This window comes from Zophobas morio, unplaced genomic scaffold, assembly GCF_036711695.1.
Source record: "Zophobas morio isolate AGI-343-1 ecotype UQ-CSIRO unplaced genomic scaffold, CSIRO_AGI_Zmor_V1 ptg000011l, whole genome shotgun sequence".
Lineage (NCBI taxonomy): Eukaryota > Metazoa > Arthropoda > Insecta > Coleoptera > Tenebrionidae > Zophobas > Zophobas morio.
The window spans coordinates 19565423-19587444 of NW_026972116.1; the positions used below are offsets into that span (position 1 = coordinate 19565423).

Here is a 22022-nt window from a genome sequence, read left to right on the forward strand (position 1 = left end):
TAAACTTTATAATTCCGCTAGGGCGCAGTCACAGTCAAATGGCTCTTGAAACGAAATCGCTTCTACTATTTCAAAAGAATTAATGAAATGTAATCTAACAAAAAAATCTTATTGCAGTAGCAACACAATGACAATATCCATTTCACTTCCAGTCCCATTTACACGGACACCACTACATACGTAACACCCATTTTTGTGATAAACGATCAGTTCCAACAAAAAAAACTAATCACACTGCAATGCTCTTACAGAACGAAATCCCCTCAAGAATTAATTCCCCAGAGACCCTAGTTCTCAAATTAACCATACAAAAAAAGTGAATAAAAAACTACACTCCTATATCATTCTTCTAGCTACACCATAATCTACAAAGAACTTAAATTTTACTACACGTAAGTTCAGAACGTGCTCCGTCTTCTCCGACTTTAATTAAAACCCTTCTACACTTCAACGGCTGAAAATAAACCAGCCCCCGATATAAATGAGTAGATGACAAATATTTTTCAATGTTTAATTCTATTCTGAGGTTTCGCTTTAATTGCTTCCACGTTCATTCAATCTGCCGAGTCCTTGTTAATCTTTGTTTGTTTGCATCAAAACTTACAAATTAGAGTTTGTGAAGTTTTCGTTCGACAATGAAATCAAAGTACGTCACCGTAGAACGCAAGCAAACCATAATTAATGAGACTAACTTGGCGTTGAAGGAACACGGACTGTTTGAAACTGAAACGACTTGATTTACTCCAAAATGATGAAAACTGGCTCGGCACCGTGGACATGGTAAAAGGGATGAGTAAGAAATATTAACTTTCAGCTGAAGCACTTGAGCACAACTGAGGCTGCGGTTTCCGATTCTATATCCTAGATAGGTCAGTTAAATTTAATTATAACATAAATTATCCTGAGCAACTTGGTAAGTGGAGCTTATTAACCAAAGTCGGTTAAAAATTTGCAAGGCGCTTTAACAAGTTATCAGTTTATCTTGTTTCTTGGGGCAAAAAGTTAATGAAATGAAAGAATCAAATTTAACGTTCCGTTTTTACTACATTATTGAGTTCTAGACATCTTATACAACCTTACTAATCACTCTTACATTTCAGGAATATCTCAACCTTCAAAATGACTCAACCACTCTGACTACAATGAAAAAGAAGCAAAGAGAAGCCAAATCAAAACATTCAAAAAACAAACTGGAACAGAAATCAACCACTGAACCACCAGATTCTGAAGAAGAAGAAAGTTTTTCCAAGTGGTTGCGTTCAAGCGAAGGACTCGAAAATCTTAAGCTTTTTGTCATAGGAAACTCGGTTTTAATTTTTCTGTTAGTTTCGTGGCCTCAAATCAAAGAAACGCTTGAAACGGCTTATTACATGTACATTGAGTATCAAAATAATGTGTCTTTAACCAATCAGTAACATGTTCGGTGCCATATTTAAAGGATTTTTTTTCTTGGCGGTTATGTTCTGGTACACCTTGGGTGTTTGGACTGTGGTTAATAATTATTTCAGGGAAGAAATTCGCAAATACTTGCTTCATGATATCGCGAGAAAATCAAATCCTGTTACACCGACTGTCGGAGACTATAAAATTTCATTTCCTGGGACAGAACAGTCAAGTCGGTATCTATCCGTGCTTGACGAATACGTAATAACTAAAAGTTTACTACATAAACGTAGTTTCTGCTATTCTCCGCATTATAAAGAAAATAACAACAAATGCAGAAAAATAACCTTCACGTAATGTTTATATTTTTTGCTAAAATTAGATATCCGCAACGCAAAAATACTAGTTAAGGTGTAGTACTCACCTGGTTGTTCATTTAGCAGCGTTTAAAGCCCTTTAAACTGTAAAAAAGAAACGAAAGTGAGGTTAGAATCATGTAAATAAACGTCTTCTAGAATTACGAGTTTCAAGTTCATTTCAACATTACCTCCGTTTTAGTTTCTCAAGATCTCTTCATATTCAACGAACAGGAACACAAGTTTTAACTTAAAACACCACTAAACAGTTTAAACTTAAAGTAACAAATTTAAACAAAAACTAAACAATTAAGACACTTGTCATTGGTCGGTGTCTAAAGGGGGAACAGGTGGTATCGTTTAAAATCGCCTTCATGTTTGCAAAAGTGGCGACATCTACTGGAGTTCGAGCTGAATTACAAACATGAAACTGTAAATTATCAAGTTTGTTTCCTAATTGTGTTTATTTTTGACTCAAGATGCAAAAAATACTGTTTATTTATTTATTTCGATTATTTCCAAGATACATAAAAGAGTAAGACACAGTTACGTATGTTTACAGTGTTGAAATTTGGAGATTTTGTTTTAGGAGCTGATCAGAGGAGGGCGCCACTTAAAAAGTTTGTTTTTATTATTTTATTATTTTCATGAGAAAATATTTGATTTATTTAGATAACAAGGCTTTATGAAATTATATAACAGTTTAATTATTTAAAAATAAACCCCATTTCTGTTTCCTGGAATCATGTATACTGAAAAATAAAATTACAATAAAACGTCTTTCTCGTATACAGTTTAATTTAATAAAGCTTGATACACAAGATAGAAACTCTGGAAGATTACGATGTTTGCTTAACATAAACTTCTTCATGTAAGAATAATAATGGTATTACAGATTTTGAAATTTGACTAATAGGACATACATAACAAAAAACTTGCGGAAATTACCTAGTTCCTTAAAAATGTATGTACACGATAGAAACAAACTCTGGAACTTAATTAAATTAATGAATGTAGAACCTAAAAAAAATGAAGTTATTCGATAATAATTAGTCAAGTTGTAGTGTTAGCAACATTTTCCAAAAAGTTCAAAATCGTTGGTATAAATCTCTCTGATACCTCCATTAAATGACGTAGAAGCACGCTCAACACTCAGTAACATGATGTAGGCCGTTAAAGGAAGCTTAATTTATAAGAGCACCAATTATTTTATCAAGAAGATCTAAAATTGTCGTTACCCTCGTTCTAGACGGACGCTTAGATCTCTGTTAAACAAACAAAATGTGTTTCAAAAGAGTGTAAAAGTTATTTTGTTCTTAATTAAAGCCACGATGGCGTCAGGATTTGCTACCTTGAAAAGAGGCAGCATCCAAATTCACAGAGCTGCCAAAGTTGTCAACGGTAAGTAACTTACTACTAATGTACTAACGCTTCCACAACGAATTCGAGTCTAAAAACACTTTATAACATTTGAATTTAGATCAAATAGGCTCCCGACAAATGCTAGCCGTATTTGTGATAACTGGGTACGTTCTGTGCGGAGTCGTTGAACAAAGTGCTTCTGTAGCTCTAAGGGCAAACAGTACTTCCACTTATTCAGAGGCCGAATTTGCGGAATATGTGGAAAACACTAGTTACATCACAAGGTACTGCCAACCTCCGTCTAACAAGTCGACGGTGCATGTCGTCAGGTCCATTCCACATATAGAGGTATAGGTACCACCACATTCTGCAAACAAAATTAGACACTAGAGTTTAAGATTCCAATGACCCGAACGGACGAGACCGAGGCCGTTCTTCGCCAAGCTTTCATGTGGGGTAGTTTAGTTTCCCCTTTAGCGGCTAGCAGGGTAGCAGCACGGGTAGGAGCCGAGCGTCTTTTTGGAGCCGGAGTTCTTGGGACTGGAGTAGTCGCGATTATGGTTCCTGCAGCTTGGCTCACACCAGGCCATGTCGCTATTAGAATAATCCAAGGGATTTTTGTGGTAATAAGTTACAACAAAGTTGTAAGTATGCAGACATAAGGTGGTACTTCCAGGGGGCTACTTTTCCCGCCGCTCACATGCTAGCAGTAACTTGGATTAAGACAAAACACGTTAGTGCTTTCATTTCATTGTATACAGCTGTAAATTTAGGGTACGCTGTTGTTGGAATTTTGGGAACGTTATTAGTTAGAAGTCTTGGCAGAGACTGGCTCAGTTATGTTATTGCTTTGTCGTCTTTTCTTTGGTACTTTTTGTGGTGGAGGTTTGTCGAAGAGTCGCTACATCCAAATCGACCAAAGCGTGATGTAAGTACTCAGTCATTTGTATTGTTTTGCTCATTCTCGTTAAAGGAACATAGAAATTTACCTTGGAGAAGATTACTAACCTCTAAACCTGCATGGGCTTGCGGAATTGCGGTAGTTGGAAGCCAATGGGCAGACGCCACTCTCATGCTAGGGGTCACCAAGTACCTTAAGTTAGTGTACGGGTTCTCCATAGAATACGTAGGTAACGAGAAAACTACGTTCCAAAACAACTACTTTAGTGCAAAAAATTGTAGCAAGACATTCTCCAGTCGTTACCACACATTGGGCACTTTCTTGCAGCCATTGCTTTTGGTATAATAGTGGACCACGTGAGAGAATCGGGTGTGGTTTCCACAACAACAGCAAGAAAACTATTTGTGTACATTTGTTAGTAACTCATGAGTTTTTTTCTTTAAATTGATACCCAAATTGTAGCTCACTTTCCTCCTGCGGCTTTAATGTTCGTGTTAGGGTACACAGGGTGCGATCCTGCTGCTCCTGCAGCTTTATATACCGCCGCGTTAGCACTAACAGCAGCAACACCAGCAGGAGTGTTTGCTAGTGCTGCAGACATAGCACCGAATTTTGCAGGTACTCTTTTTTTTGTTGTTGTTCTATGAAAACTAAGACATAATTCTTTTAGGGACTGTTTTCGGGCTTTGTCAGACGGTTGGTGCAGCTGGACTTCTCGCAGCCAATTACGTCGTGTCAGAAGGTCTACACGGCTCAGTAGGTTAGACTTTTAAATCAACAATCGACTGTTTTTGAAGTTTGCAGGTTGGTGGAGACTAGTGTTTGGCGTTTCGTCTGCGGTACTTTTAACAACGGCGGCCTTTTTTATGGCGATGGGAAGTGGGTCAGTTCAAGACTGGAACTTGCCCGGTGATATTGAACCAGAGTTGGAACCTATCGAGGAACCATCTAGACTAGACTCTGTTCTTGAGTAAGACACAAGAAAAATGAGATCGTGCGACAAGTGCTTTTTACATCATTATCATATTACGACATGTAAATTAGAAAATGAAACTCTTTGAATATTCATTAATTGTTTTATTGTAATAATGGAACAGTTGTTTAAATGAAAACGACAAGTATGTAAGTTCCCACGTACGGTATTCACATCTTTGGCATTGTTGCGCAATATTTACATAATTGTAGCATGCAACTTATATTAATTATACACAAGGGTCCAACTCTAAATAAAAAATGCGTAAAAAAATATTGGAATAAGTTATGTACAAAATATCACCAAATAGTGTAAGGATAGATACGAAAGTCAGAAGTGGTGTGTAGATGATTGTACACCTGATGTATCAATAAATACTTTAAAGATTTTTTTGGAAATTTTCAAACTTAAGTAGGTAGTGATATCGTATGATTAATAAATAGCAATGTCATATACAAGAACCATGATGGTGAAATTGAAATTTAATACCTACTTTTGAAATTTTTAAAATCCAGAGAAAGCATCTTTTGTTCTCTAAACTAGCACATTGTATGTATATACAAAATTTTGCTTTCGACTCAAAACACGCAAGAATCTACTATTGTTCGTAATAACCCATATGTGGTTCTCTGTATCTCTTGTTTCTCACAGACCTTTTCTCTTCTTCCGTTTCCTCGCCCAGTATTTCGACATTCCTTACAGGAACTTTCTTGTATTGTGGCACAGGAGTTGTCTCTTGAACCATTTCCTCTTCGTTTAACGGAAGCGCAGGGTTAATAGCAAGTTGAAGCATTCTCAACAGCAACATTTCTCGCACATCTGCTGGAAGATACTCTTCCCTAACTTCCTGTCGTTGATTTTGTCCCGGCTGCAACAATCGTGCAACTCTTCTAGTGGGCACGAAAGACTGACCATTGTGGTTGTACAATTCCTGCTCTTGTCGTTGTTGTTGTCGAAGTGCAGCCTGCTGCTGAGGCGAAATGTGGACAAATTGTCGTTGTTTTGACTGCGCGTTGTCGTCGGGTATAAACTGAACAGGACCCGTTTGTTGGTTCTCGGGTAGTCTTGGTACGTAGTACGGTACAGGCGATGGGCGATATACGGGTCTGTACCTTGGTTGGTAGTATTCTGGTTGGCGACGAGGATCTGATAGAGCACTGATGCGTTCTAGTCGAGTTTGCCGGATTATCAATTGTTGTAAAAGTTTTTGAAAATCTCTGGTACTGACAGGGGGGCTGATATCATCGACGTCGTTCTCCACGTCGTTACTAATGTATCTAGGACCTGCAGGGACAGGAATTGGGACAGGATACGGAGTTGGTGGTACATTCTGTGGCCTTTGGAATTCCCTAATAAACCCATTTTCGTCCACCTGTACTGGAATAGGTCTAAAATGAGGAGGTGGCAATCGTCTAACATAAACAGGCTGTGGTTCCACTTCAGGAGTCGGTTTCGGAGTAGTTTCCTTAACATACTGGTCACTTTGTGGCACATATTGCCCTTGATTTTCATTTACATCCAAAGGAACAACCCTTCCTTGCAACTGACTTAAAGGTACCAAAATAGTACCCGGTTGAAAAGGGTGTTTTATGGCAACCAAAGGTTCTTGAGTGGCTCGATTTGCCGGAATTTGTACCACCGGAACAGAAGTGGGCGTCACTCCATTGACACTCGTCTCAGTAGTAGTTGTCTCTTGAACATACTCCGGAGTGTTGGCTTCCAAATTTTGAAGATCATTCCGGTGATAGTTCACCGGATATCTAACCGTAGGCCTCGACACCACCGTCGGAGTCGTCGTAGTGCTCAGGAGAGCTCTTGGTCTCGACGTCGTCGTAAACAAAGGTCTGGGAGTACCGGTGGTCACCGAAGCACTATAAACATCCGTAACGTCGTTCCCTAGTGCTTGCTGTAACGTAAAAACGTGCTGTTGTGGATCAAAACTAGCTTTTTCTTGGGATAGTTGTCTCCGTAAAATGTTGCTTCTGACTTCTGGTTCGTCAACCACTGGTTTATCTTCGTTCAAAATTTGGTGCTTCAGAGCGAGTCTTCGGAATAGGGGTAGTTCTGTAGGTCTCACGGTCACAATTTCCGGTCGAATAATTTGTCCTTCTGATTTTTGGGTGTGTGTTGCTGGAGTGGACCGAATGATGGGTCTTCCTTGCAGTAAAATTCTAGGAGTGGGACTTGGGTATACGATATGGGGAGATTTGCTAGTGGCTTTGGAAATTTCGCTCTCCACGTTGACCACTTCGCTGTAATTAGGTCTATCCGTGGTGGTCGTCGTCGATAGGTTTTTTCTCAATTTGGCGATTCGTTCGAGCGCTGTAGTACTCGTAGGGGTCGACAATGTTGTAGAATAGACATGTCCAGGTCTTCTCGTTGTGTGTTGTTGGGTCCGATTGGATTTGGGGATTCTTTGGACGACGGAAGAAGGTTCCGGTTTTGCCAAAACCTCGCTAGAATTACTGGTGCTGTAAGAAACCCTTTTGATTTGACCTGCTTCGTCTATGTACCCGTATGTTCCTTTGACGTTCCCTAGCACGTCCCTACTTTCTATTTTAAACGACCCATCGTCTGCTTCGTACCCGATGGTATACGACCCATCGTCGTTCACTTTCTTAATTTGCTTGATTATTTCAAGCTTGCCGTCTTTGGACTCGGATTCGACTAGCTCTTCTTTCGACTCGTTTTCTGCACTGATTGTCTTCTTGCAAAGTAGCAGCAACAAAAACAGCGTGGAGATCTAAAAATAATAAACAAGCTGAAGATTGGAGTTAACTCGCGTAAAATTACGGGGAACGTCTGTCCTTAATCGTCAAGTATCTCTAATTACCACAAAATAAGATCTACGGCGGTTTTGTCCGAAACGAAGAAAGCAGAAAATTTACTTTTGATAAAGGAATTAGGTAATTAACCTTGTCATATGCAAATTGCGTCACAATTCGGTGAGACAAATGTGCAATCGATCATCCGATAACGAGCTTGGGAACACTGTTTGGAACAAAAGGATAAAGACATCAAAATATCGTTTATGCTTGTTATTTGGGAAAGAACTTTGCTAAGAATTTTAACAATCTTCTTAAAGCTAGTTCCCAGGCACGTTTCATAATTAGTTGCCCATTATGTATCATGTGACTGTCACACTGTTGCACAATGTAAGAGCTCATTCAAGTAAATTATAACCAGTTAGTAAATTGTCTATCAATTTGACAATTGTTTTTTTTTAACCAAAATACTGTCGAATCTTTTAATTAAAAATTGGTGTTTTCTTTATTGTTTTTGAAAGTAGCTGTACATGAAAAGTGGTAACTGTGAAAAAAAAAGTGTAGCACTTCCTGGCTGAGGCGAATCGTGTTTCAAACTAACCAATTACATTAAATCGCAGGAAGTATGTTCATTTAGAAAGATTAATCATCAGTTTGCTCAATTAACACCAAATGAATCAATAACACTCACAATCAGACCAAATTCGCATATTCAAATTAGCCACTATCTTCCAGAGAAAGTACTCTTGATGGAATAATGAGCAACGTCGTCGCTCAATTTTCCACATATGTCGGCTCACTAACGCAAAGAACACGGCAGTGTCGTACATATCCTTGATTTAAAAACAATGCAAATTGATTAGATTCCGCGCTCTTTTACACATTTACGTTTAGTTTAGTCCTATTATTACATAAATTAATGCAAATATTTCCCGCGCAACTGCCGGTATTTTGAAACCGGAAAATTCGCATTACTCTTTAAACGAATTTTGAAAAACGCGATTAAACAACAATAGTCTAAATTACCGAAATTGACCAACACCAAGCCGCGCGTTAACCACACGGGACCTTATAACGACATCCTCGTAGTGAGTGAAATCCGCGTTGTCGTCGTTCTTCTCGCCGGATAATCGCATTAAAAGACACGCTTTCTTTACTCACAACAAACCATTTCTTTTGTTTTCAGCAAATAGATTATTGTTATTAAAATGATGACACATACCTTGGAAAAATCTGCCATTGCGGCAGTGGCTTGATACAGAACACGTGCTTGCACCAACTGATTCACTTCGCGGCGCAACTTCCCTATATAACTTAAGTCTATTCTTAAGTCTTCGGAGCTGGAAGGAGTGACCTTGACGTGCACCCACCACGAGGACGTGCCGGAGCTTTGGACGTGCTGTATTCAGTGAAAGTGATTAATTTATTACGATCGATGTACCTGCTGCATCAATGATGGGTGAAATTGGTCAAAATTAGACTAAAGTTCCACTAAAATTTATTGATCTTGAATTTCATTTTTTTTTCAATCCTAATTCTAATTTAAAAAATATGTCAGGTGTTTTACAGACAATATAATGCTTACTAATCAAGATATTGATGTGTGTTAAGGGATAAGTTTAATTAGGGTTACTATAATTATAGAGATTCACTAATTAAAACAAATATAGGTACTAACCCTATAGGTACTAAGTTCAAAATAATTTTTTTCAAAAGTAATAATTTATTTTGGAGCAATATTACATACATCCCTAAACCACCTAAACTTTTTGAAATGGCTAAAATTCTAAAAATTACAGGTGGAATGAAATAGATGTGTAGAATAATTAAATTTTTATTAGTACCAATTCAATTATTTTTTATTTTGCTGCAGTAATTGTTATCAATTTTGTGTGAGAAATTCCAAAGATCATGATCATTTTAATGAAATCATTGGTTTGGAAAGAATGGTAGCCTTCTATGCTTTACGACCCTCGCTGTGAACGCACTGTTGGGTAAAACACTAAAAATCCACATGGTCGTTTTAATGGAACCCTGTTTATTTACGAAATATTAATTCATTCAAAACACAATCAGCTGGCCTATTTCTCACGGTTGGGTACAACTTTGGTAGCAGCAGTACTAATGGTACTGTTATAAGTGATAGTTATCGCATAAGGCTGAAAACGAATGTTCCGGTGCATGGCACCAAATGTCGTACTATACTTGCATTAAAAAAAACATTAAAACATGACATCACCAAGTTAGTCAATCTGCCAAAATTAACTGTACAGTTTTCCGTGGAAAAATTTTCATATTTAGCACCATCACTTTCAGAGTACTTAATTGTATATTTTTTTGAACACACAACAGAATAAAAATTAACAATAGGAACATTTTTTTTTGTGTTATATAATTATATCCCAGTTTTCATTATGCTTTACTTTCTAATTAAATAAACAAAAGAAACAAATTGTAGTGTAGGACAGGACATTACATTCCTTAAATGAAATTCTGTTCAATTTCCGCATGAAAACGTGTGAATCTGGATATAGACATGTTCGTTTTGAAAACAATAAAGACATATCAAGCAGTCCTCCCGTTTATCTGATGTCTATGATTGTGTAATGAAATGAAAATTTTCACATGTGATACGGAAATGCTGTATGCATTTTGAATTGTATTAAACATGCAACATTACTGCGCCGAAAAAGTGTTATAAGGTTGAATTGGAATATTTCTTTATTGACTACTACTACTATTGACAAATTTGATGACGTCATCAAAAAATATTCTTTTGTTTTGGAACAAATCCATTAACAATTTAACATGAAAAACAACCGCATGTAATTTACACATTAATATTACTTTTTGTCGTGGACTTTAAAACGCGCACATCTGCATTAGAGCTTACGATCAAAATGATATAAACGAACAATTTACTTTACGTAACAGGGCGGGAAAGGTTAAAATTGCAGAACATTGTTCATTGTCTCAAAACTACAGAAGAATAACGACCGCTTGAGAAGGTCCCAGAACAAGAATATGCCACTTGTTTATTTAGATTTACGAAATTAATTATTCTAAGTACATAATACACATGAATACGTCTTGTCATTACAAGAAAACACGACAAGTTTAAATGTATCCAGCACTAAGGGGAATAGGTTAGTAAAAAATTAAAAAAAAAACAAATATAGTTCAAATTTTGACTAAATTTCGTTAGTATCACTGTTTTGCGTCACAGTTTTGAATGACTTTTTTTGACTTGTTGAATGAAAACTGTTTACATAACCTGGTCTAAAATTTCACTTTATAAGGAAAAACTGTTCTTGATCAGTACAATTTTTGTTAAATCTTGAATTTCAAAAATACTGTTGGAAAAAATGTTTCCACTATATAACTTAAATTCGTTATTCCTCCTAAAGCCTAAAATTAATATTTATAAGTTTTCTTATATAATCCCCTGGTTGGCTGTTACATCAATATATCTTATACTATTAAACGAGCAAAGTTTGTATATATATATTTATATATATATGTAATGGGTTTCTCGAAAACGGCTCTAACGATTTCGATGAAATTTACAGGTTAGGGGTTTTTTGGGTCAAAAAATCGATTGATCATAGTGTTAACTTCTGAAAATTACAGCTTCATACATTTTCAGTAATTTTCAGGCGGTGAATTATATTCGTTGCTAGGTAACATCGGATGACACTAAACGAACACGAGATTGTTTTATAAGAGAAGTTTGGGTGACAATCTGACAGTACGTTTGACGTACCTTTTTATCTTCAATGGTACGTACCGAAACATACTCCACTGTATAGAGGACGTTGAAATTCACCTCCTGAGGTGAGAAAATTTACCAACAACTAAACAGTGAGCGGATAAAAGGCACACGAAAGTGTGTTGAATTGAGATTATTTTGTCAAGCATTCATTTCAGAGGTTCCACGGTCAGTGTCAAAATGTGATCGTTTTCGGGGATGGGACCGTGTTATTTGAGTTTTTGGGCTCAACGTTTCGCACACTTTCGTAAATGGCATCTTCGGGAGCAGGGTTGAGATTGAGAAATTAGGAATAACACAAAAGAGCACGGTAACTCAGTATGTTAACCACACCAGAGGCGAAACTCTTCTGGCAGTAAGAATGTGGTTGTGACCTTTTTCTAGAGTCGAGAGAGAGAACTAGGAAAAAAAAAAGAACGACAGGGAGAAAACTTGGGTAACAAATGAGATGTCAAACAATAATTCCAGTTTTCTGTTCTTTAATCTCTACATGTCACTTACCAGTGTTTAAAACAAAGACTGCTTATGGAATTTCTTTTTTAATGTGTATTTTTAAGTAGCGCGTGTACTTCAAAATGCATACTATACGCATATTTATCTGTCCTAATCTGATCTAATACTACCAAACGAGCCGAGTGAAACTCGGTCAACCAGATATTATTTTTTATTACACTCCGATTCCGGATTGAAATCCACATTTGTCTCATCTCAGCTTTAAGCACAATTTTTCCACTATAACTTGGCAAGTTTTAAAGAACAGTCCTCGAAATTCTTTGTCTTCGATACTTTCTTGACAAAGAACAAGTTCTGAGCTAATAATGTCTTAATATCATACAATCGAAAATAAAATGTATTAGAGTTAGCTGTGATTTACGTCAAATCGACAAACAACACCTAATTAATTTATTTTCAGTCACACCGTATATGTAAGATGTTCTACCTCGACACTACTTAACAAATCGATTTTCTTTTTCATTTTCCACTTCACTTTGATACGGAATTCCAAAGTCCAAGTAATTTGTAATCTGTGTATTGCTATAAATTCCAAGAACCTTAGTTTCTACTGAAAGTAGAAGAGTAAAATGTGTAGTTTGAGTTTAACTACTTCCGTTGAGATTATTAACAAGTAAACACAGCCAGTGTTACAACAGAGCACTTGCCATTGTATAGAAGATGACACTAACGGTAAAATTTATTACTTCCAAAATTACTTACTACCTTGACTCAGAATAACAAACTATCCATAGAATACTTCTGTAATACATGTATATAATAATTGTCTAATTAGGTAGAGGAAAAATTATATAAGAAAACCTGGAATATCAAAAAACTAACTCCTGTGGTTATCTAAAATTAGTTTACTGTGACTCTGAATCGGTACCAAATTAACAAAGAAAATAAATGAAATTGTAATTGCAGTAGACCCAGACAGTCAAAACCCAGTTCAATCTTCAATCGCCGTCCCTCGTCCGAACTAAACCTCACCTTTGCGGGTGACACATTCGCAGTGGATCCGAATGGTAACAGGCAAACATGAAATACAAAAAGTTTAGTAGAGCTTTCCGTGTGTAATATTTCTTCACACCACTGATTGGTGAGGAAAAGTGGCCCCTCTCTGACCAGGGAGACAGCATTTGCAGATGATTTACTGAAAAATTAGGGCGGACAATCTGTCTTTTAAAAATATAAATCAGAAAATAAGGGTTAGATTAATGCAGTGGCGGCGTAGCGTGGTTTGGCACCCGGGGCGGTTTTCTATTCAGCATAATATTATAATAAAACAACAAATACTAAACGTGCTTACGGGTCTTTAAGTTAGATTAGTACATTTTAAGAATAAGGTTCTGTCTAAATAGCTTTCAACCTTCTTTTATTGGATGTACTTGACAAATCCATAATATTTTGCATTAAATAGAGTTTACGGTATGATAACCTAAACATCCCGCCAAAATTTGAAGTGAACAAAATTTCAACATCCGCGAAAATTCAATATTTGTCCTTGAACTGTGGTCGTCAACAAAAATTTACTACCAACTCAAAGAGTGCCATTCCCTAATTCTCTAGACGAAAAAAATATATGTTTTTAATGTCTTGTAAAGAAATGAGAATTTTGCGGTTAAGCTCCGCCCGTTTGGTTCACGGCGAATGAGAAAAAATCATCACAATTGAGATAGGGAGGGTGGGCGGGCTTACATTTTGCCTTTCTTTTAATATATGCAGATTTCTTTTCACCGCATGAAAGCATGTTTAAAATGGAAAATTTGTATAAGGAAATTTCAATTTTGCAATTAGGCTCCGCCCCATAATTGCAAAATCCATATTTCCTTGCAAAAATGTACCATTTTAACCATGTTCTAAGTTTCTTGTTGTGAAAAGATGGCTTATGTATATTAAGAAAAAAAAGACAAAATATAAGCCCCGCCCACCCTCCCTGCCTCAATTATGATGATTTTTTTTATTCGTCGTAAGCCGAGGGAGGAAGCTTAATTGTAAAATCTTCATTTTTCTACAAGAATGATTTTGTAAAGTGCAAAATTCTGTTAATTCAAAAATAAAACTAAGAGAGAAGCCCCACCCATCCGCCTCGATCTCAATCATGATGAATTTTTCATTCGTTGTCAGACCGCGCGCGGAGCGTAATTGCAAAATCAATATTTCCCTATACAAATTTACCGTTTTAAACATGTTTTAAGTTTCTTGTTGTGAAAAGATGACTACATATATTGACAAAAAAGGCAAAAATGTAAGCCCCACCCACCCGCCCTATCGCAATTGTAATGATTTTTGTATTCGTCGTGAGCCGAGGGGGCGGAGCAAAATCCTTATTTCACTACAAGAAATAAAAAACATATTTTTGAGTATCGCGTTGTTCAAAGAATACTACCAAAAATTAAGCCTCACCTATATCCATCCCAAGCTCAAAGAAATAGGTCCCCCGTTTCGGTCTGTCTGTCTGTCTGTCCGTCTGTCTATCGTCCTGATTTTTTTTTGTATGTTTTTGCAGAGTGATTCATCTGTAAATATTCTCTAACTGTGCCAGTGAGTTGTCGTTGTCATCCCTTTGTGCTTGGTACTCGGGGCGGACCGCCCCCCATTTACGCCGCCACAGGACCTGGATTAATGGACCCTGTAAAATGCTGTATTTAATTTTTTTAATATGACTAGAAAAGATTGTTTTAACGATTTTCACTTCTCGAGCGTAAGCTCAAGAAGTATGTATAGTAATCCAGTCTATTGGCGAAATTGCCACTTTCATGTTTTCTGGACGTGTCATAACCTCTAGAGTACGAAAAATGTGGTCTCCCGTTTCCGTCTATCTGTCTGTCTGTCTGTATATATCCATTTTTATTAGACAAGTAATCTCCAAAAGTACTGGACTGATTGTTGTCATATTTTGTATGTACATTAGGAATATCATGTAGATGGTTAAATACTAACAAAAATCTAGATAATCATCCGCACCACCAATGGAATGACGTCATCTCCAAAATTTATAATAAAAAGTTTTTTTTAATTTCATAGAATAAGATATTCCTGCACTTGTGGTGTATCAATCCGTGTCGAATTTTCACCCTAGACATCCAAAATTTTTGGAAAAATTCAAAACCAACAACAATATTTTGCATTATAACTTGGAAACTGCAAAAATCTTGTAAATATTTTAAGGTTTTCGTAATCATGGTAAATCGTTGAGTAAAATTTATTATATGATGAATCTATACTTGTGATTTATCATCGCATTAAAGTTTTTAAATTTCTTATACAGGTCACTCATAAAAATTAATGAATGAATCAATTTATTTTATTGATTAAATCGAAACGGCTCACTCCGTTTTCCCGAAAATTTGGGAATACAATACTATCATCATTAGTATTACACTGCATCTATCGAAAGTGATATACGTGTCTTTGCAAAAATATTGATCACGTCATCACAAAATTTTGTTAGGGAAAACTCATTTGGAACGTACCCCCAGCACGCTTCTTTACATTTACTTTAACGTTACATACATATCTTTATTTTAACTTATAAAGGTTCTCATAAAAAAAATGCGCCCAATCAAATTTTATAATTTTTCGAAAAAGCTGGATTTGTAGTATTATATTTCAGAGGTGAGGGAACTCCTATCGAAATACCCTTCGACCAATTTTTTAACACAGCAAAGTAATGGAACAAACAAGAAATATGTAGTTGGTTGCATATACATTAGAGATTATCAAAGAAGTTGGTATGTAAATTCACAGGTAAATTGTGCAAACGATTGGCGGCACTGAGAAGTTTGATATTTGACAGTGAATTGTCAAACTATTGCCACTATTGCCCATTGTTATTGCTGTCATTCAATCCAAAAAAAGTCCTAATTTTATTAATAGAACCTTTAATATAACAGAATACGCTGAACAGAAATTAAGCGAATAAATAAGTGAAGGTCCTACATTTTGTAAACAGAATTTTTCGACTGGGCGAATTCGAAAGGATGTAGAAAATGAATCAATAAAATCATATTTTAGTACTGTTGGTTGCCTACACAAAAATATTACAGGTAAGATTGACCAGTATTTTGCACACGCTGTCTCTATAAATGTTGAAGTGCATATTTACCGATAGGAATTAACAACTTAACAAATTTTGAAAATAAACTACAGTTTACCAACCCTCCACAATAAAATGACAAAATGCACTGCAAAAGTAAGTGTTATCACTATAGAAAATTAAAATTCCCTATACACTGCGACTAAAATGTGTTGTGCATGCAACCAGTAATACTGCACAGTAAATTATTATTATTCGTAACGTAACAAACCATCAAATTCAAATAATAAATTAAACCCTATTTCAGCCGTCTAATTTTTATTTTTAAAATTACAGATAAAAAAATATTTATAAACTGTGACATAATTTTGAGCAAATAAGTAACTCATCATTTAACAACAAGAGCATGCAACTGATCGGCCAATTCTATTATTTCTTTATAACTTTCACACTGTTTGGCCATATTAACATTAATAGCTTCCTCGCCCAGGTATGCTCCAGCAATAGCCCCTGCCATACAAGCAATGGTATCAGTATCACCTCCTAATGTGATTGCATATTGAATAGTTCTTCTAAAAATGTTGTCAGTCTAAAAACACACTAAAGCAATGAGAGTAACACAATCTTGACATTGAATCTTACCTTCACCGTTTCAATATCATTCTTAAGCGCCCTCAAAAAACAATAAATTGCAGTTGGAACTGAATCATAAGCAAGAATGGAAGTCCCCAAATTTTGACAAACCTCTTCATCCAACTCTTCATGATAATTAGTTTGAAGAAAATGTTGCACAAATTTAACCTTGTCTTCATATGGATGGTCATCATCTAATTCTAAACTATACGTCCTCTTGGTTGTTTCAATTGTCAACAATAAACAAAACTCACCCATCATCATCTTCTTGTTCCACTAGTTTGATTTTCTTAGTAATGTCAGGACAGAACTGGTCAAATTTAATTTCTTCTTTTGGATCAGTGAGCAAAGCCTGGTGAACCGCTATACATTGCAAAACAGCCCCATGCACACCCAAAGAGTTCGTGTGTGTGATTTCAGTGGACTTTTTAGCCGCTTCCACCATTAAATTATAATCATTGTAAAAATAAAGCGCGATTGGTGCAATCCTCATGGCACCGCCATTACCAAAAGACCCCTTTCCATTAAACTGTTCTCTTGCAGGCCTATAAATATCATCAAACTTACTTTTCCGCAACTTACTGAACACCTCTACAACGTTAGGGCCGTAACCGCGGTGCGGTTCAAGAAAGTAGTCTTTGACGAATAATTTCGCCATGTGTTTGTAGTCGATTTCTGGTTTAGCAATGAGACTTTGGGCGATTGACTTCATCATGGCGGTGTCATCTGTGTAACTCCTTACGGGCCCTAAAAGTTTGATCAGTTCTTGTCGACTTGGCGAGTCGTCTACCTTTGAGGTCTGGGGACTCCAATTTATCAAAGTATCTCTGAATGACGATTTTCTCGCCTGCGGTTATGGGTTCTCCTTCAAAGGGAGAACCCAGGCAGTCCCCTAATAATGATCCTAATAAAGAGCCTCGAAATTTACTTTTCAGTACATTAGTGTCCATTTTGATGTGTTTTAATACGTTAGACATCGGAAAAAATTGTTAAGCTAACCTAAAAATGATAATGTAAAAATAAATCTGCTGCGACACAAGACAGAGGCAAGAACAAGTGTTGGACAATAAATAGGTACGTGCTTACATGTTTATTTTGGTATCAAACCGAACTTGCATGTGACAACGAATTTATGCCAAAATATTATGCGACTATACAAAAAAGTGTGATAAGATGGATGATTTGTTACAATGAATTTCCCTCCATTTTTAAGAAGAAAACTACCCTTTGTTGTACGTACCTAAGAAAAGAACAACGAAAACATTAAAGATCAAGAAAACTAATAAGAATCATATTACGTAAAACAGTAAACATTTATATTTTTAAATATTGACAATTACAACTAGTATAGTTGGTTGCATAATTGTTCCTATGAATCGTATATAGAATGTCTCAAAAATAAATATAAAGTCGCGATCTTTTCTATAGAACCACTCCCTAGTGTAAATTTTCAAAGTTTGTTTGGTGTAAGTGACCTTGACGGGTTTCTGGGGGAAAACATATGTGTCAAAAATTTGACAGGTTGAATGGTCCCATTGTCAATGTAGATATTTTATATTAATAAATAGATGAACAGAACATACAGCCTGCACGGGATACAGTGCGGCATAGCTGAGGGCAACCGAAACATTCGTGTTGTGCTAGTTTCGATTGTCATATCAACTACCGCTACCAACCGCGTTCGACCTAAAGTACTAGATGACAGGGCTACCAACTTGACTTTTTATCGAGTGGTTCCGTAGAAATGACCGCTACTGTACACTGATTATTTGCTACAGATTCTTAAACTTTTGTGCGACTGCAAATTAAGATTAAAATAACATTATTCATCCCATTTAAAATCGATCGCATTTTTTAAATGCGTAGTATAAAAATATACGCTGCACCTCAGTGGAAGATACTAAAGAATTGCATAAGTTAGCATAATAAGACTCGTTATCATCATGCTCTGAACTAATGAAAGGTCATCTTTTTATAGCAAGACTGCAATAACGTTAAATTTTTGAAATTTAACTGTTTTCAATTTATAAATTTAAAAAAATGGTCCTCGTTACGTAACAATTAACATTTTTATTATCATCAGTTCATTTTCAATATGTGTAATATTTAACAAACTAATGAAACATAATGCTTTGCAGATGAAATATTTTAATCAGTTCTGTTGACTAATCAGCGCGTGACTTTATCAACGAGCACTTCCTAGAAAACATTTACCGAACAGTTGGAAACGGGGAGTCACAGTGGTCATACATGCAGACCAGAATGTAGAGTAATTCTAAACGAACTACGTGTCAAAAGATTTCTAGTTACTTCTTTGTATTTATCATGAAAATGATGTTTTGTAACAATGGGGAATGTATTTGCTTTAAATTCCTATGTTATCATATGTTAATTATTGTGATTTCTAAATATAAATACATGCAAAACATATGTGTGTCGTGCATTCCTTTTGTTGATAGCACTTTATTTAATTAATTTATTCGAAAAGGCGTGAAATTGCGTCTTTTTAATTTATTGATAAAAACATTATTTTACAAATGTATGACCCTACATTTTTTCAAACGTTTCCTCATATGAACAAATTAGACACCTGCGGGTGTAATTATCCTCCTCTTCATTGTATTCTTCTGAACCAAATTCGTGAATATGTGCAGACGAACTTCCATCACACAAACTACTTCTTGTATTCATTCGTAGCCCCTTAACTTGCCTGTAAAACTGTTTTGTTCGCCTTAACATTTTTTTGTTTGTACGTTGCTGACGTTCTTTTTCCATGTTTTCAAAACTACCCCACACTTCTAAAGCTCGCTTTACCACTTGCAGCTCCATATACAGTTTCACATTTCCCCAGTGACTGTTATGGAGATTTTTACGTTTAATATATTTCAAAGGCGGTTCTCGCTTGTCCAGATCGTGTCTTTTCAATATGTATTTATTTAGTGCCTCAGTTTTAGTAATTAGTTTGTTTTCTTCTGCATGTTTGCATGAGTCACAACAGGGATAATCGAAATTATCGAACAACCACGACGAGGCAATGGGTTTGGCACATTTGGTACAGTTTGGTCGGTCTTCTTTTAAAATGGGTGCTTTTGGAGTGGATGCAGCAGTGGAGGATTGTGTTTGTGTGTTAACTTTTAGGAGATACCAACCACCCGAGTCTTTATAGTGCTGACTCATAGCTTTTGCCATGGTCCAGGACTGTGGTCCAGGATATGAAATCTTTTTTCTTTTCTAGTCTGGATTTTAACAAATTTTAAAAACCAAGTTGTCATACTGACATTTACCTACTGTGTAACGGCTGACTACATCTTCATGTAAATATCGTTGTCAAATTTCGAGTGACGTCATAGCGGCGTTACACCGACTCGGGATGTCCGCGTTTTTACCCTTTTAATTGCTTGACTATCAATCATACAAAAAAAAACGCAATTGATCACTTTTTTTACGATTGACAAACGTAAAACGTGACCAGATAACGTTTAAATATTGAAAGTTATAAATTAGCGGAAAATCTTAGTCCAGCGAAATTGGGTGTAAAGTGTAAACCTGTCTCCTAATTCTTTATCATAAGTCGCACCAACACGTAGACAAATACTTGAAAACATCAACTCAGTCAGTCACCTTAGAAATCAAACTATAATTGTTCCCACCAGTATCTCTATTTTGAATCGGTCACGTATTCTGATTAACAAAAATCATAAAGTAAACTTATTTTTTGTCTGCGGAGTAGCTATCTCGCGAAAGTTATTTACAATTCTCGTGGAAGTTCCTAGTTAGCCGAGTTTATTTCAACAGCGGTATTTTCCGCGACTTTTTTTAAGAAACGACATCATCTTTCGTCGATCGGAGGAAACAGTTTGAATGTAAATGTCAATTCAATATTCCTAGCCTTGACAAAACGTAAATACAGCACTGACTTACTTAAATTTTGTTTAACACGTGGTGTATTTACATACAATATTTATAATTGGCTTACTTATTTATAACTGTTATTGTGCAACTTCAAGCAACTGTAAACAAGGCGACGATGATCAAAATGAATTGCACTTTGACGCGGATTTTATTTTGATAAACAGGTTTCTTGTAAATCATGATCGTGAATAACACTATGCAACAAATTAAAAAAAAATAAAATTCACAGAATATACAGTATGTAATTAAAATTTCTTACCTCAAACTCAATTGAGGATTATGCTTGAAAGAATCGTATCACATCAGGTTTCAAAATGAAAAGTGTTTATTGAATTTTTTGAAATCATACAAAATTAATAAAACAAAACTTCATTTCTCATTGAAAAAGGTATTTTTTTTCGAACGATTGCCATTCCCTTTGTAGCCAGATCTCGCAGTATCCCTCTGAAGACACCAACAGAAGTCTGCAAGCATGGGTGGATACATAAAAGCGATATTTTTACGATTAACTGCAATCAAATGTCCCAAAAAGTAAGAAAAACAAAACACCCGTTATTTATGTTTTGTGATGTGATACGGGTATAAAATATTTTTTTCTTTAGTATATGGAGTATAGGTACCCAACCTATCACATCAGGTTTCAAAATGAAAAGTGTTTATTGAATTTTTTGAAATCATAAATTAATAAAACAAAACTTCATTTTTCATTGAAAAAGGTATTTTTTTTCGAACGATTGGCATTCCTATTGTAACCGGATCTCGCAGTATCCCTCTGAAGACACCAACAGAAGTCTGCAAGCATGGGTGGATACATAAAAGCGATATTTTTACGATTAACTGCAATCAAATGGCCCAAAAAGTAGGAAAAACAAAACACCCGTTATTTATGTTTTGTGGTGTGATATGGGTATTATGGGTATAAAACATTTTTTTCTTTAGTATATGGAGTATAGGTACCCATCCTATCACATCAGGTTTCAAAATGAAAAGTGTTTATTGAATTTTTTGAAATCACACAAAATTAATAAAACAAAACTTCATTTTTCATTGAAAAAGGTCTTTTTTTTCGAACGATTGGCATTCCTATTGCAGTATCCCTCTGAAAACACCAACAGAAGTCTGCAAGCATGGGTGAATACATAAACGCGACATTTTTATGATTAACTGCAATCAAGTGTCCCAAAAAGTAAGAAAAACAAAACACCCGTTATCTATGTTTTGTGATGTGATATGGGTATAAAACATTTTTTTCTTTAATATATGGAGTATACCCAACCTCAAACACTATCTGAACTTTCTGTGAATTTTTTAGTGTTGCATAGTGTAATTTACTACGTGCATTGTGTGTGAAAATCGCGTAAATTCCAAATTCCTCGTCCGGTGGTGAAAGATTGTGGAGTACGTCGGTCAAGTTTTGTAGGATTCACACTTCAA

General features: G+C 35.9%; 5 protein-coding genes across 7 annotated transcripts in view; 1 reads left to right on the forward strand and 4 right to left on the reverse strand.

Moving 5' to 3' along the window:
- Window positions 1-2019, reverse strand: part of LOC135127121 (FERM and PDZ domain-containing protein 2-like) — a 238274-nt gene extending 236255 nt beyond the window's left edge. Inside the window, exons 1-2 of the mRNA XM_064053455.1 lie at window positions 1931-2019; window positions 1808-1844 (exon numbers count right to left, since the gene is read on the reverse strand). The gene's annotated coding sequence lies outside the window, so the exon portion shown is untranslated. The remainder of the gene's footprint in view (window positions 1-1807; window positions 1845-1930) is intronic.
- An 883-nt stretch (window positions 2020-2902) lies between these two features.
- Window positions 2903-5070, forward strand: LOC135127131 (sialin-like). Its single transcript, XM_064053476.1, has 9 exons — window positions 2903-3140; window positions 3220-3449; window positions 3500-3724; window positions 3778-4029; window positions 4075-4227; window positions 4284-4416; window positions 4465-4620; window positions 4673-4758; window positions 4800-5070. Exons 1-9 carry the CDS (start codon window positions 3071-3073, stop codon window positions 4974-4976), a joined length of 1482 nt encoding a protein of 493 aa, XP_063909546.1. The 5' UTR covers window positions 2903-3070; the 3' UTR covers window positions 4977-5070.
- LOC135127130 (uncharacterized) lies at window positions 5065-9039 on the reverse strand. Of its 2 annotated transcripts, XM_064053475.1 has the most exons (3): window positions 8963-9039; window positions 7489-7718; window positions 5065-7431 (listed from the first exon to the last, which is right to left on the reverse strand). In XM_064053475.1, the coding sequence occupies exons 1-3, from the start codon at window positions 8978-8980 to the stop codon at window positions 5574-5576; spliced, it is 2106 nt and encodes a 701-aa protein (XP_063909545.1). In that variant the 5' UTR covers window positions 8981-9039; the 3' UTR covers window positions 5065-5573. The 2 variants fall into 2 exon arrangements, with proteins under 2 accessions (XP_063909545.1, XP_063909541.1); XM_064053471.1 differs by having other exon boundaries at window positions 5065-7718.
- Window positions 9040-16344: 7305 nt separating this feature from the next.
- Window positions 16345-18009, reverse strand: LOC135126548 (ADP-ribosylhydrolase ARH3-like). Of its 2 annotated transcripts, XM_064052578.1 has the most exons (6): window positions 17975-17993; window positions 17763-17916; window positions 17467-17675; window positions 16931-17423; window positions 16686-16881; window positions 16345-16632 (listed from the first exon to the last, which is right to left on the reverse strand). In XM_064052578.1, the coding sequence occupies exons 3-6, from the start codon at window positions 17651-17653 to the stop codon at window positions 16432-16434; spliced, it is 1077 nt and encodes a 358-aa protein (XP_063908648.1). In that variant the 5' UTR covers window positions 17654-17675; window positions 17763-17916; window positions 17975-17993; the 3' UTR covers window positions 16345-16431. The 2 variants fall into 2 exon arrangements, with proteins under 2 accessions (XP_063908648.1, XP_063908649.1); XM_064052579.1 differs by lacking the exon at window positions 17763-17916 and having other exon boundaries at window positions 17917-18009.
- A 1167-nt stretch (window positions 18010-19176) lies between these two features.
- Window positions 19177-20741, reverse strand: LOC135126549 (DNA repair protein complementing XP-A cells homolog). Its single transcript, XM_064052580.1, has one exon. The coding sequence runs from the start codon at window positions 19863-19865 to the stop codon at window positions 19224-19226; it is 642 nt and encodes a 213-aa protein (XP_063908650.1). The 5' UTR covers window positions 19866-20741; the 3' UTR covers window positions 19177-19223.
- Window positions 20742-22022: the final 1281 nt, after the last annotated feature.

Coding starts and splice junctions, on each gene's coding strand:
- LOC135127131 (XM_064053476.1), top strand. CDS start 3,071: ATGGCGTCAGGATTTGCTACCTTGAAAAGAGGCAGCATCCAAATTCAC. Junction 3,450..3,499: donor GGTCCATTCCACATATAGAG/GTATAGGTACCA, acceptor CTAGAGTTTAAG/ATTCCAATGACCCGAACGGA. Junction 4,030..4,074: donor CAAATCGACCAAAGCGTGAT/GTAAGTACTCAG, acceptor TTCTCGTTAAAG/GAACATAGAAATTTACCTTG.
- LOC135126548 (XM_064052579.1), bottom strand. CDS start 17,653: ATGTCTAACGTATTAAAACACATCAAAATGGACACTAATGTACTGAAA. Junction 17,424..17,466: donor GGAGTCCCCAGACCTCAAAG/GTAGACGACTCG, acceptor TCAAACTTTTAG/GGCCCGTAAGGAGTTACACA. Junction 16,633..16,685: donor ATGATATTGAAACGGTGAAG/GTAAGATTCAAT, acceptor GTGTGTTTTTAG/ACTGACAACATTTTTAGAAG.
- LOC135126549 (XM_064052580.1), bottom strand. CDS start 19,865: ATGGCAAAAGCTATGAGTCAGCACTATAAAGACTCGGGTGGTTGGTAT.